This window comes from Hippoglossus hippoglossus, chromosome 10 (genome assembly GCF_009819705.1).
Source record: "Hippoglossus hippoglossus isolate fHipHip1 chromosome 10, fHipHip1.pri, whole genome shotgun sequence".
Taxonomy (NCBI): domain Eukaryota; kingdom Metazoa; phylum Chordata; class Actinopteri; order Pleuronectiformes; family Pleuronectidae; genus Hippoglossus; species Hippoglossus hippoglossus.
Window position 1 is genome coordinate 6858911 of NC_047160.1, and position 15910 is coordinate 6874820.

The window sequence follows — 15910 nt, forward strand, 5'->3', positions numbered from 1 at the left end:
TACACATACCATTACAACCAGATAATAAAGAAATGCACAATGGCAGTCGTTTGACAGAAGGGAGATAATGATTAGAGGATGGTGAAACAGGAAGGGGAGAGATGTCAGGAGCTTCTCTGGTCTTTGGGAATGATTTTTTGACTTGTTACATACAGACTTCCCTTCAAACTGAGTGCTACACACCGCTCTGCTTTATTGCCTGTAAATTGAAAATGGTAAAAACAAATAAATAAAAAAGTCAACAACCATGAAAGGAAATTCATTCTCCAGTATATTTCAAAATGCAATTACAAGGCTTTTAACCGTTTGCGTTGCAGAGAAAGACCGACTCTGTGGAATCGGACACAAATTAGCGACTGTTCATTCCGGTCCAAATTCTTCCAGAGCCAAAGAGAGAGTGCAGCCATGTGCATTGTCTGTTCCAGAGGAAACAACAGACGGAGTGAGGAAGGAGAGAAAACACTGAATACACTGGCACGGTCCCTGAGGAGCTTACTCTTCTCTGCAGCTTTACACTTCTGCTGAGGGTGAGCACAAAAAAAACCCACTACAACAGAGCAGCAGGGTGTGTGTGTTTCTGCAGGACACAAACACAGGAGGAGGTTGTGATCACAAGTTACAAAAACAGTAAACTTCTGCTGCTTGCATTATAGAAAAACATTTAATTTTTTTTAGAAACCAAATCGAAAGTGACACAAATATTTTAATGTGTTCTTGCCAAGCTCAACATCTTTATTATTACTACAGCATTTATTTTTCATTTTCCCTTCAGAAACATGGTCAAACGCCAACCACACACAAATTGATTTTTCCATTGTCGGTACGTCTATGGTCAGTATACATTACTCATTATGTCCATTTTGTCACATGTTAAAGTAACAGGACACAGAGACAACAGCAAACCACTGGAAAATCCTCACAAGTGCAAAGAGGTCAACCTGGGAAGAAATAAATTCTCTCAACAATGATTTTCCACTGATCAGAGGAAACAAGGCAAAAATGAACCAATTCATTCCCATCTCTCCCCCCCACATCCTCACATATAATAAGAGCCCCGCTGATATCATGATTCAACTGTATCCCATTAACACGAGGACCGTGCGGCCCACAATACAAGTCGTCAAACCAAATCCCTTTGATTCACTGCTGAACCTGAAATTCAAGCTGAAATGACTCTTCTAAAATTACCACAGCACAAAAATGTTCACGCATTGGAGCAGCAGTAAAATGCTCAGTTTCATTTGCATTGAATCATTATGGCTTTTACTCACTTCATTTCAAGTCCACAAATTGATCTGAACAGACTGTTTACAAGGAGAGAGGCAAATAGCTGTGAGGGACTTCAAGTGCAAATAGAAATGTCATTTTGTTTCACACCACTGTACAGAACTAGTCAAGCCCTCTTTAGCTGTTGTGCTTTCAAGTGGAGACGACACCTGATGCTGACTGAACGATCAATACGCTGAAGAACAGTTGATCCAGAAAAAAGGAAATTGGTGTCACTATTAATCAAAAGATCTAATTCTTCAGGTCTCATCAATATTCCCTCAGATGAAAAGCCTCGTAAAGTGTGATGTAATCATCCTCACAGAGGAGGTAGTGAAGTCACGGCCAATCAGAGCCGTCCCTCAGGAGGCTGTGCGTCCAGCATTACATCTATACTTCTTTCATATGTGAACACTAAATTTGAGCCTCATTATCTCATGATAAGCTCGGCATGAAGACAATAGTCCTGAGGAAAGAGCTAGCGAGGCACTGTTCACGCGTCTGAAGATTACTATTTAAAAAATGTATCGCAATTGCTGAACAGTCCCTTGCAGGTCGTGCATGCAGATTGGAAAGGATTCCTCACGGGTATGGTTTTGCACTTAAACTTTCCTCCACACAAGTTAGTAGATACAGACATGGGTGAAGAGGCCAGTCACTGAACACACTGGTTCTGTTTCGTTAGAGGAAAAGGTTTCTGTTCCCATTTGGATGTTTCCCTTTGTCAAAATGTAAATGATTTCTTTGCTAAACTCCTTCAAAAAGGTTGAAATGTCTTGAAACTAACAATATGCTCTTTTGTTCACTTCACTCCAGGTCTGTCCGCTGACGAGCTCTTAACACGGAACATGAGCCTGAAGAACTGAGCTTTAAAGATTAATGGTGATAGCAGAGACTACAGAATCAAGTATGTGTTGTGTTAAAAGAATTATCTGAGGAATTCCGCCCTTCCAGACAAAGTTTTTCATCCATCCATCTTCCCTTTGTACTTGTCCTCATCCGTCCATCTGCTGTAGTTTATTCTCGTCATCACGCCTTCCCACTGTTCCTCTTCATCCCTGCTGTGAGGTAGAGGAGCTGCAGCTTCATTCTCGTCTGCAGAGTCACAGTCTGGACGAGCCAGGAAAGAAGTAAATTAATAAAACAAAGAATGAATGAGAGGAAAATAACTCTGGTTTGAAATCACCCACTTACTCTCTAACACCTACTTCACTATAGAGGGACTTCTATGTAGAGGACTATATAGTGAACTCATCCACACAAGAAAAATAAACAAAAAAACAACAAAAAAAACACTTTGACACTACTCTGGTCATTTTCTCTGCTCCGGTAATTACATCATTCTTGCAGGATTATGATGTACAACAAAAACATTGGAGGGGGGAAAATCCCATAATAATTCCTAAATGTTTATTTTTACACTCAGTATTAATAATCTTAGGGAAAAAGCACATTGACCATGTTTAAATGTAGAAATAAACTTGCCGGCCACTGTCTGTTGTGTGATACGCTGCTCTGATCATATATTTTACCAACAAACCTCACTAATTTGTCTCATACCCTTCATAAAAAAATCTAACTACGGAATCAAAACTATTTAGCTGCCCTCTCTTTCTTTTCTGTCAATGCCACGAGCGCAATGCATGATGGTATATATTGCCCAGTTAGTGACCACTACTTTTCACAATGTATTTTGGGAAACAATGCATTTCATTTTTCTGAGCAGGGTATTTCACTAAACATTCTGACATCACAAAAAAAAAAAAAAAGGTGAACTCACTGTATAATGATTAGTGAGTGATTTCTGAGACAGCCTCCATTTATTTATTGACTTAAATGAATTACAAACTTACATGAGGCAGGCTGGTCATCTTCCTCATGATCACACTGTGAGCCGTGTCACTGTAGACGTTCTTGTCCTGCCCGGGGTCGTCTGCTAACATGTACAACTCCCCAGCATGGACGTCCGTCACATTCACCTGCATGGAGAGACATATGGATATTAGCCAACTATCATTTGTTACCGTCATTGAAATCGTCTCAACACATTGAGCCAGAAAAGATGGATGGATCCAATAAAGACACACAGTACAAAGTGACAGAAGAGAGATGTGATGCGGAAACACCTACCTGAAATGTTTTCGGGTTGAATCCCAGCCACAGTGTGTATCTGTAGTCCCAGGTGCGTATAGAGTAACCCATGACCTTGATGTCTTGAAGGTCAGGGAGGTCTGAGTTCACCTAACAGAAGAACATTCAACTTACAATGAGCACAGATCTCACTCTGTCAGCGTGGTCAGAAGTGCAGCTGCCAACTCCTCCTGCGAGCCGGACGATGAGCTGATGTCAGGCTGCCAAGCTGTACAAAGATTAACCTACAGCAGGTGCTGTATCACTCACTTGGACATTTTCATTCAGAGACAGTGTTTGAAGCTGGCAGCTCTTGTACAAACAAGAGAGGTTCAAAGAGTGACAGTGTCACCATAGTCATGTTTATATCAGTGTGGCACGTTTTATATTAAATATATACCCGTTTGGTTTGATGCTTCTTATGACTGAGTATTAGGGTCACTTAAGGTGAAAAAAATGTATCTGACATTTTGAGAATAAAGGCATAATATCACAGGAGTAAATTTGTAACATTACTATAATAAAGTAAAGTCACAAAATTACGAGAGTTAAGTCGTAATATGATCACATTAATGTCATAGTATTACAACAAAAACTTATAAGAATAAGGTCATAATTTTAGGTTGTGTCATTTTAGTCTGTCACCTGTGTTAAAATTAATAATGTGGCGCATCTTAAATTACACTTCAGAATCAAATTCACAAATAGCTATTTGAAAAGATAGTGGAAAAATGGTGTCTATTCTGAAGAAAGAATCAGAGTGTGGAAGTGGTCGACTGTGAGGCTGTAGTTTGTTACATCTGGGAAACATTCAAAGGAATTTCAGAGTTTTTCAAAATTGGTTCAAGATTTTAGAACCCAGAGGAGTGGAACTCCAGTGAGCACTCGTTCTCCTCACTGATTATTTCCTAAAAACGTTTTTCCCTTATTCGTGAAATATTGCAAATTTTTCCCACCTCATTGAATCATAACTTTATTCCTACAATATTAAGTCAAATGTTTTTTTCTTCAATCTGAACCCAATACTCTGTCGTAGCTTTCTGACTGATGGAAAACGTAATGATTTTACCTTCAGCCAGCTCGTGAAGGCTGTTAAATTCACTTTTCTAGACACTCAATCTCAGGTACCTGTGGTGTATCAGCAGGTCGAGGGTACTGGCTAAAAGATACCGCTTCCTCGTCCTCTCCTCTTTCTCTGCGACGGAAAGTGTAGGCCAGGTTGTCTCCCTCTGTGCACAGCTCCTCCTGAAAGCAAGAGAACAGGCTGCAGAGTGAAGGAAATAAATGTCGGAGCCAATTAGATCAAGTTCATGTTGGACATGTTTACTTCCTGATTCATTTTGTTTGGTCATGTTCTGTAACAAGACGCCTGAAAGGTCTCTGTTCTGTTCTCTGTAAAATCTCTTGGAATCAGAACCATGTTCTTTCCTGTACTTACTTCAGATCACATTCTTATTTTCTATTGGTTTTGTACACTTTGATTAACAAGGTCTGCTTCACTGAATACCCATCAGCCAAAGTGACTCAAACCTGTACAGCCATGCTAGCAGCTCTGTGAGCCTGTACTGTGCTGCTTTGAGTTTAATGCAAACATGAGCATGTAAACATGCTCACGATGACAATGTTGACACACCAGTGTTATCAAGACATTAACCTCCAAGACAAGTTAATTACACTGGATAAATATCAACTTAAACGTACAATACACAATTTTGGCCACTAGGGGTCTCTCAATGAAAACAATAAGACCCATTTTGCTGACGTTGCGAAACAGCGTGGTATCATGCGAGTTGTGGTCTTCACCACCATAGCCAATGAAAATCTACCTGACACGACTCAGGTGCAAATAATTTCACGGATGAGGTCATGTATTAAAGTAATGCAGCAAATAACAATAATTATCGTGATTTGTTACGAGTGACCTATACAAACAGGGAAAGGAAAATACAGCTGAATGGCTATCTGTGTGTTTCCCTTTGTCAATGCTTATTTGCCCCTAACCCACAGGTAAAGTGGATGATGTAATTAAAAAGGAGACCAAAATGAAATGTCCCATTCCCTTAAATAAAACTGGGGATTTCACAGAATTTGAACATTGTTAGAAACATTTTGTATAATGTAAATACACAAGACAACTTTTTATTAGTGTTGATATTGGATTTTACCTAAACTGGCAGTGTTACATGTCAAATGTAATGCCACGTATTTGATTAAACTTTTATACTGTTACCAAGTAAAAACATCGTAGCTGCGAGAAAAAAAAAACTAATTTTTGACTCTGAAAAGTAAGTGAGACGTTGTTTCCCACTCAGGTGCATGTAAATAACAACAGTCTGAGTAATGGGAGATGAACAGTGTTAGGTTCTGTGGTGTTGTAAGCTAAATGCTAACGTCAGTATGGCAATTCTTACTGTGAAAATGCTTACATGCTAATGCTCAGCAGGCATGAGGTTTTACCATTTCAGTTTGGCAGATTACCATGCAAAGCTTTGCCAGTTTAAGCAACCACAAAAAAAAGACCAAAATAAAAACAAACATACATCTGATGCTGGTGGGGATTATTTTTCCAGGTATTTTCTCATCATAGAACAAATGAGAATTTTGACATGATGGCACTACATGAAAGTAGGTTATCAACACAATTATTAAGATTCATCCTGAACGTCTTTACTAAATTTCATAACAACTTCATGATGAAAACCTGCCGAGACATTTCCCTAAAAAGTACAAATGTTAAAACTCAGGGGATCACCACCGTCATCATGCTTCATCATTGTTGTCCAGATATTTCAGTCTGAACCTGAAATATAATGCACTGTGACCTCCCTGCAGCCATGCAGCTAACAAATGTAACAGAACAAACTTTGCCATCAAGGCTGAGAGACCAATCAAGTAGTAGCTTTGGTAACAAGTGCCTCCTGTCTAAAAACTAAGATTCAATAAAAACGTTAATTTTCATCTTTTGATACCTGGAAAGAAACATCAGCACAAGGTGCAGGTGCGCGGAGGCCAGCCATGTAGGCGACTGTGGGAAAAACATCCACCAACTCCACCACGTTTCTTCTAACTTTGTCATCTGGAACAGAGAAGGGTCAGCCAATTAAAGAAAACTCTTCTTTTTTTAAACCACTGAGAGCAAATTAGTCAAGACATCCACTAAATTTTACTCGACATCCTGCACTGAAATTTCATCATTATTGCACCATTTGCATTTGAAGTAAAAACTGTCTAGAGGCTAAATATCAAAGTGTATCCTTGTCTAAATACTTTTGAATTTCTCCATGTATATCAAAGACTTCTTTAAAGTCAAGTTGGCATATTAATAAATGTTTCAACAAGGTTTATGTGACCAATTAAAAGAAAAAGATGAAATCAAATTTGAGCTCCATTTGACTTGACATTCATGGTGCCTTTAGAAAGAAGAAATGTACATGTTATTAATAGAAATTAATTTGATGTCAGTGGAGGGTCTCACTCTTAAAGCTGTACTCTGATTTGGTTAAGGCATCACTAAAGGGGAAAGGAGACGCTCCCAGCAAATCCGGGCGTGTTGTGACACCAGGGACGTAAAAGATGAGAGGGACACGTGTCGACACATCGAAATTAGAGTATTTAGCCCATTCGCCGTGTTCTCCTAATGACCAACCTGCAACAACAAGGAGAAGGAGAGAGAAAGAAAGAGGTTAGAAAGACAAGAGAACCAAGTCAATGAATCCGTATCATACAAATCACATCTCAGATGGAGAGAAGCTTGAGGAAATTAATTTGAATAATATTTTTCTCAGTCATCTTATAGGAGACATATTGAGTTTCCGAGTCACGAAAGATTTTTGAAATAAAGGAGGTGATGCAGAAAAAGATTTTAACTATGGAGCGAACCTAGTACACAATATGCTGTTACAACACTGCCATCTGGTGGTTGAACACAACAGCCAAAAGTGGATACTTTGGAAATATAAAGAAAATCGCCACCTCCCTGAAAACTGGCATGTGAGTAATTTGTTTTACCAAAACCTGAAAGATAAATACACAGCAGCAATCTAGCCTTCCTCAACCTTCCTTCTTGTGTCTACTGACCATGATCTGAGGTGAACACCACCATAGTGTCGTCAGCCAGCCTGAGATCGTCCAGAGTACTGAGCAGCCGTCCAACCTGAGCGTCCATGTAGGACACAGCAGCATAGTAGTGCTGACGGAGCCGCAGCTGCAATACAAGGTACAGAACACCAGTGTTTAACTGTTCAACAAGCACAGACATGATGTTAGAACAGTATAAATGGTTTTAAATTGCTGAAAGCAGGCAGCTCAAACCTGGAAGTCTTTGGGAATTGGTCCGTAAGGAAAGCTGATGTTTAGTTTTTGGACATCGTCTCGCCTTCTCACGTCGGTCCATGGGTTGTAGGCCACAGGGGGGAGGAGTTTTGGGACATTGGGGTCAGGGGCCAGGGTCATTTCCTCTAAAGGATATAGGCTCAGGTACTCCTGTAAATATGCAACACGTTACAAAGTGGTGTTTAATAAAAGGCAGGGACTCCCAAGTGATCCAGAACAAAACATAGATTACACGTTATCCCAGTTTTAGTTTTTCCACATTGGCTTCCTGTTAATTACAGGTTTGATTTAAGCATCACATTCAGACTCCTACTTTTACTGTGAGAAGGCTCTCATGTCTGTGGCCAGGACTTCTGATAATTCACAGGTGAAGGTTGAAAACAACGGCCATCTCCTCTTTAAAAGACATCTCATCTAATACCTATGTTTTCTGTAGCCACTCTTCTTTTTTTTTTTTACTTTTTATATGCCATGAACATGCTTCGAATATACATCTCAATTCTGTTACTTTCATCTCTTTTTCTCTCCTCTCCATGTAAAAATATGCCATTTGGGTGAAAACGTGGTACTTGAAGACAAAAGGGCGGAAGGATTTTTTGCATAATTGTTGTAATGTGATCCTGTATTATCCTGACATTAACTCATGAGTATTCTTAAACATCATCATTATAACTATTATCATTATGTGTATTAGCCTTTTACCCCACTATTGCTTTCATTCATCAAAATTACTTAGATTATGGAGGCACCTATTAGTGTTACAAAGATAACTAAAACATTACTTGGCATTTCTTCCAATTACTGCCATAATTGACAATAAGTGTCTGCCAAAAAGCAAATAACTGGTCTGATAATTAAAAAAAATGAATAAAATCCTCTTTTTAAAAAGGAGAAAGGAGTCATGATTAAAGTATATGTTCTCAGATGTTTTTTTGGTTTGATTTATTTTTATGGTTCCAGAGACTGATCTTTTCGTTCTTTGCTCCGTTCTCCGAGTGCGTCCAGACAATTCGAGCTAAATCACATGTACCATAAATCACATGTCAACACAGAGGACCTGGTTTGACCTTTCCCCACTTTTCATCTCTCGACTCCCACGCTGAGGGAAACCTCTCTGTCACGCTGACATCCATCTCTGCTCTCATTCATATTCCACTACATCATGCTCGGCCCCTCCTTCATGCTAAACTGCATCTCCTATACATCCAGGTCACTTCTCATCTAATGCACTTCAGAGACAGCATGTACGTCTCATTCTTTGCTTTCCTTTACGTTAGTCATTCACATCATACAGCAAAACTAATAAATACTAGTTTCCACAATACAACTATACTGGTTTAACTATTATCTAACATTTTGCGCAGAGGGCGTTGATATTGAGTCATGTACCTGTGGTATCCTGAAGGGAATGTGTGGTTTGTGAAATCCCACGGCTAAGAAGAAGGGAACACGATCGTTGGCCCAGCTCTTCAGTAACCCGACAGCCTCGTCCGTGCTCTCCAGGTCAGGGAGGGTTCCCCCAGGCTGCTCCGTCACATTCACTGCACACAGCAGGTTGGCGTGGAGTTTACCGTCCTCTCCTTTACACATCTGAAAACAAGATTTTCATACGATTTACTAAAAGTCACTTTTTATGCATAGTTACTGCCACGATTGCCCAATCACGAGTCAGGCTCGGCTGTCAATCATGACTTTTCACCCAGTTTTTATAACAAATAACTAAATTCAAACTAAAGTTACCGAAAAAATACAAACAGTGTGACAAGAAACGCCCAACCTGACAGAACATGACCAAACAAAAGCAATGTTCTGTTTATTCTTTATGACTTAACATCCTGCTCATTTTTAAGTAAATCTACCAAAAGTGCTTCACTGTACTGAATTGTTAAGTATAAAAACACATGTACCTTTCCCTTCTATTTTTTAACCTTAACAAGGCTCTGTCTTTATGTCAATAATGTCAGTATGCATACAGTGTATTGGCAATAATCCCTCAGATTATGGTTTATTTGATTGTGTCATAATGATGTCGTCTCCACAGATCAGTGTTTGCAGACAGATCTTGGGCCTCATTTATAAAACAGTGCGTAGGATTCATACTAAAAGGGTCCGTGTAGTGAAAAAGCCGAAAATGGCATACGCAAAAAAAATATTATAAAACCATGCGCACGCACACCTCTACATGCCCACATTCAACCATAAATAGTCAATACAAATTGCCTCATGAATATTAAATGATCCCGCTGACCAATGGGTTTCTATGGTGAATCATGGCATCAAGCGATTAAAACACTGCTGGATGATACAGTGAGTGAGAACAATAGAAAGAACAGTGCCTAAAATAATAATAAATACAAAAATAAAAAGGTGGAGGCAAAAAAAAAAACAATCGCTTCACATTGTCAGAATGTGAGGGAACTTGTATTGCCTGTGCGTATTTTAATCATCCCAAACTGCAGGAATTATTAAATCCAGAGACAGCTGTCATATCCCCAATCTATAACATTTTACAGAATTATATTTTTTGAATGATTAAAAGAGGCTCTACATAGAAATGTAAATATAATGTGACAAGTAGAAATACTGGAAGCACTCACGACTCTTGGCCCCGAAAAACAAAAGCTTGAGATTCACAGACCATTTCAGGTTCAAAGACTTGTCTCACATTAGAGTGTTTGGCACCTGATGGAGGAGCCACAATGGATGTTACTGACGCTTAATGAGATCACACATCTGTTACTGAGAGCACTGCACGTCCTGAAGGGTTCAGTGTCCTACAGGGAAAACCAGACAACATTGTGCCCCTCAGTCACCAGGATCAGCACCTCGGAGTAGAAGTCAGTAGATTTTAGTGTGGCTCATACCACTTACTCCCGATACTCCAAGCTGTAATCTTAGATCTTCCAACCAACACGTGCTAGTAGTCAAGGCTGGCAACTAAAGGGGACCGGGATTTTGCCATCAGGACCCCAAGGCTCTGGAACTTCTTGCTTGAGGACATTAGACTTTAAGCAATGCTTTAAAAACCAGGTAAAAATATTTGACTAGGAATGCCTTTTAATGCCTGATTTTAATGTAATACTTTTAACTGATGTTTGTTTTTATATTCTCTAATCATTATTTTATATGTTCTTGTAATTTTCACTAGCAAACTTTTTCCATGTAAATGTGCATCGAACACAATAGAAGTAATTTGACGCTTCCTCAGTCAGACTATCGCCCGTTTAGTCCAGAGAAGAAAACCTGAAAGTGTTTCATTAAACAAATGATCAGACCCAGACGGGTTAAAGAAAACCTCTGGTTTTACACCCAAAGTTTAACTGTAGTTTGTTTGAATACATTACAAATTTGAAAGAAGCAGTTAAGACCTACACAGGGGACAATAATGCTCTTATTATTGAGACATGATGGAAGGAGTGTTCCATCAGTGCTGACAGTCTCTCCCAGACAAGCACTATATCATTTAATTTCACTTGCTCACAGAGACGCCAGCTCTTTCACAAATGCAGCCCATGAGTCCATGACTGTCTGCACCCAGAGTGATTCACATGAATCAAATGATTCTCTGAGCGACTCTGACACAGAAGCAACTTCAAGTGATGCAATCACAGGCGCAGACCTCACAGGAAATGATTTACATTTTTCAGCGACAGCTCTGGAAAGGATCAAACAGATATACATCATCTACTTCCAGTTTCTATCAGTTAAAAAGATTAATTCACTGAGCGATCCAGCAAAGAAAATTCAGACTTTGGATTTTCAATTGTTGAAGATTCAGACGCAGAGTTCCAGCCGGAGAGGATATAAGCACCAGATCTTCACTAGATCTGGATTTTTATTTAGAGCCGCACCAAATTGCACACACTCATAAATATTAGTCAGGTAAACCATTTTCTTTCATCAAGATCCATCAATTATTCTGAGAAATCATGAAAATGTTGAAAAACACTCTCCCACATTGTTTAAGAAAGTGGGGGGGGAAAATGTCCAGATCCATGCCAAAATATAATGGATTCTTTCCTCACCCCATACCACATCCATCCAGTAGCTTTTGCATAATCCTCAATCCTGCTAAATATCAAACACAGAAGAAAACATAACCTCATTGGTGGAAGTAATGATTTACTGTTGAGTTGATGGTGACTTTGATTATTTACCCATCAGTGCATGGTAGATGTTCAACCCACCAGTGAAGCCATCCACAACAAGAATAACTAAAATAATAATATTAATAATGATGTGAGTATCCACACTGAAGCTGAAAGTCAGAAAACACTTGTTTACTGAATCAGCCCTACTGCGTCCCAGCTGTCCTTGTTAGGGCTTTTATACAAACACTGTTGGTCTTATCAAACAGGTCGGTTCTGAAGATCAGTGATGATTCTTTTGAAAGTGGCTTCCTTTTGAATTGCATGTTGATTGGCAGTGTTTCAACAAAATGCTCTGAAAACGATCTCAAAGATGTCATTAACCACTGTTGTTGTAATTAGAGTTGTTGCTTTGACTGATGGTTATTGGTATAGACGCCCATTAACTCTCATGATGGAGGTGCACATGTTCCAAAGATTCAATGACAAAGAGCGACATGATAACAAAGCCTCTGCTGCTCCCAACTCATATGGAGCAGATGCTGCTTTTCCACCGAGTAACAGTGGACAGCTGCAGAGTTCTGTTATAACTACTTATATTTAACTACCATTAGCTACCAGAGAGAGAGACAGAGAGACCAACTGGTAGTTTTGATGAAGAGGATTGACGGGCTGAGAATGTTTGACATCAGCTGCCAGGCAGCTTGGTTGGCCTGCATCACTTCAAGCTGTTGTATGTGTACTAAATGTAGAGTTGGTCATTTGTTTCTGAAAAATCAATTCAATTTGTTGAAATGTTCAAGTCCAAATAGGCTGTCATAAACACGACCAATAATTCCATTCGCACTGGATAAAATGACTGTCTGGCATATCTGTCTGTCGCTATTATACATTTATGGTAAGTGGAGCCTAGCTTTTCCAGGATTACAAACCCCAACTTAAAGTGGAAACGTGTAAGAGATGCTGTTTCCTAGTCGTACCTTTTTTTTCTCAAAATGAAATGAGGCTGGGTGGTATGCAGGGATGGACCAGCTGTATGGGTAGTCATCTGAGTAGTTAGAGGCGATTCCTAAAGAGAGAACACCACAACATTTGTCACAACCATAAACACAAAATGCCTTGTGTCCAGAGTAAACAACTTAATCGTTCAGAATGGAATCTCCTCGGAGATCCAGAACAGGCTCATCACTAATCCGCTGTAAAAAAATATATGTGCTTCTTACTACAGGCTCAGGGATCTCCTTAAGTTAATGCCGTGTAACCCTGAGCATGAAAATTGTATTTTATCCCTCTATTTGGATTTTCATGAAAACCTTATACTATTAATCTGACCTGGATGAAAAACCTTGCCCACAGATGCGGCGAAGTAGCCTCTGGATTTGAAGTACTGAGGCAGAGTGGTGTAATTCCCAGAGTGGACTCTCCAGTAGGAGTTGAAGTCGTAGAGCCTGGTGGTGTCTGGTCTGCGGCTGGTCAACATGGACGTGCGACTGGGAGCGCACACGGCTTGCTGAGAGGAAAAATACACATTCTAAGATTTCCTTGAGGTTGTATGATTTAATTAGCCTCAGATCAAAAGTGACTGAGCTGCTTCTACAACTTGTGACAGGGAGCCCACTGACCTGTGCATATGCATTGAGAAAAACTTGGCTTTTGGACGCCAACTGGTCAATGTTTGGCGATTTTACCACAGGGTCTCCATAGCAACCCAGCGATGTCCGCAGGTCATCTGCTACGATGAAGAGGACGTTCTTCCTCTCTGTAAACAAACAGACAGTTATTTCAGAATAAAAAGCAACATATCACTCCCATTGTGGCAGATCCATTGGAAATTTAATCTTTAATGGTTGAGCCCCTTGTTATATCACAGACTGCTCAGTTTTTGTCCATGTTTGTCTGGTACTTGGCAGAACTACAGGACAGATTACCACCAAACTGGAAGGATGTGGTATGGGTCAGGAAGGAACTCATTAAATCTTAGTGTGGATCCAGATAAGGGAGCAGGTCCAGGAATTATTTTGTCCATTTTCTTTGTGAGATTCATAAGGGGACTGTTGGGCCTTGACAGAGGCATAAACGTTACTGAATATGACTCTAGTTTTAAATCTAATTTTAAGTGCCACATTTTTAATCCTGCTTTAAGGTCTTATTAAGTATTTAAGTCAACCCTTTACTACATTTTACTTTTTTTAAATACTGGATAAATCCTTGACTGTAGCTGTTTTAACTTCTCTTTTACGGTTCCTCTTTTCTACAGATTTTATTTCTAACATTGTACATCTTATCCATGCTTGTGTTGCCTTCCTTTGCCAGGACTGTAAAGCACAATGGTGCAATTCTTGACATTTATGAATAAACAGTATATATGAAAATCTAACCTGACATTATTTACTGTTTTGCAGCGTTTAGATTCATCTTTTCAAGTGTGATCTGTGGCAGGTTTCTAGATCACTGCTGAGGAAAACTACAGAGCAGAAATGGGAGGAATTGTTCAAATAAAATCTACTTGCTGTTAAACCTGCAGGAACAGCGACAAGTGGACTTTGTGAACATGAGTTTGAGGGAAACACATCAGAGGAAACATTGACCACAGGCTGGACAGAAAGTCAACAAGTCAAACAAAGCGGCATTCAGCGAGCGAGTTAATGTCGTTAACTCGAGCTGCAGCCACTAAAACAACAAGTAATGAAATAACGAGCAGCCAATAAGGCTCGTGTCAGCTAGTTGCTGAGATTTACTGTTTATCAACCTGAGCACCACCAGCAGCAGCAGCAGCAGACATGTACTGAAGTGTATCTGAGAACTAGCGCTACCTCTTCTGGAGACAGCAGCAGCAGCAGGAGGAGGAAGAAGAGCCAGCAGGAGAACACAGAACCGGACATGATGGTTCATGTTGGTTCGTCATTAACGAGGAAACACACGGGTTCTCTCTCCGGCTCCACTGTCAACACACAGCAGCGTGTCCGCTTTAAATCACTTCCTGAATTACACGTCCCTGAGTAGAGGCTGCTCATTGGCTGGTTTAACAGTCGCCCGCCCCAACCCAGTAATCATATTAGTTAAATGATGCGTCAATCACTTTTAATAGCAGGGGCTAATTGATTGATGGAGATAGCAGTGGACTGACACTGAACTGTGTGTGGTTCCTTTATGGAGCTTTATACAACTTAAATAAGCTAATTGAACATAAAAAGGCACAGGCTCAGGTAAGGAAAGTTGTGAAGAAAGCAAAGAGAGAAAGTTGGAGGGAATTCTGTACCAACTCCTGGGGAATGATAAAAACGAAGAGAGTGGCCGTACCCAATATTAAAAGTTGGAGTCCTGACAATCTAACCGAGGACAGGAAGTGAGGGAGGGAAGAAACTAAACAAGCAAATCCAGGGATTAGACAGAGAAGAGAAACTAAAAGTGGTGTGATGGATGCACCTTTTACTTTACAAGAGATGAGGAGAGCCGTAGGAAAATCTGGCTTAACATCTCCAGGGAAAGACCAAATCTGTTATATAATGTTAAAACATCTGGCAAAGCAGAAAGAAACCAAACTTTTAGGGATATATAATAAAATATGGGAAGAGGGAAGAATACCCACCAGCTGGAAAGAAGCAGTCATCATACCTATAATAAAACCAGGAAAGGACCTTACAAATCCAACAAGCTACAGACCAATTGCACTTACATCGCAGATTGGGAAAATGATGGAAAGGATGATCACTGAGAGAATAACAGTCCATATAGAGAGTAGGAGCTTGTTATCTCTTTATCAGAGTGGCTTTAGGAAAGGGAGGGGAACAATGGATCCAGTCATCCGTTTAAAGACAGAAATTATGAAAGCCTAAATTAATAAAGAATTTGTAATGGCAGTGTTCTTTGATGTTGAGGAGGCTTATGATATGGTATGGAAAGAGGGTTTAATGATTAAAAGTAGATGAAATGGGATAACTTAAATAACTTTTAATTGGATTACAACATTTTTTGTTTGATAAATATATTTAGTTAGAGATGGGAACAACAATATCAAGCAGGTATAAAGTAGATAACGGGACTCCTCAGGGCAGTGTGATCAGCCCCATACCTTTTTCCATCATGATTAATGA

At 39.7% G+C, this 15910-nt stretch overlaps 1 protein-coding gene across 1 annotated transcript; it reads right to left on the reverse strand.

The window, feature by feature from the left end:
• Nucleotides 1-254: 254 nt before the first annotated feature.
• Nucleotides 255-14824, reverse strand: ids (iduronate 2-sulfatase). Its single transcript, XM_034598020.1, has 13 exons — nucleotides 14630-14824; nucleotides 13439-13575; nucleotides 13149-13326; nucleotides 12797-12885; nucleotides 9118-9318; nucleotides 7708-7878; nucleotides 7474-7600; nucleotides 6872-7042; nucleotides 6366-6472; nucleotides 4525-4641; nucleotides 3397-3507; nucleotides 3120-3245; nucleotides 255-2376 (listed from the first exon to the last, which is right to left on the reverse strand). Exons 1-13 carry the CDS (start codon nucleotides 14706-14708, stop codon nucleotides 2296-2298), a joined length of 1695 nt encoding a protein of 564 aa, XP_034453911.1. The 5' UTR covers nucleotides 14709-14824; the 3' UTR covers nucleotides 255-2295.
• Between the last annotated feature and the right edge of the window lie 1086 nt (nucleotides 14825-15910).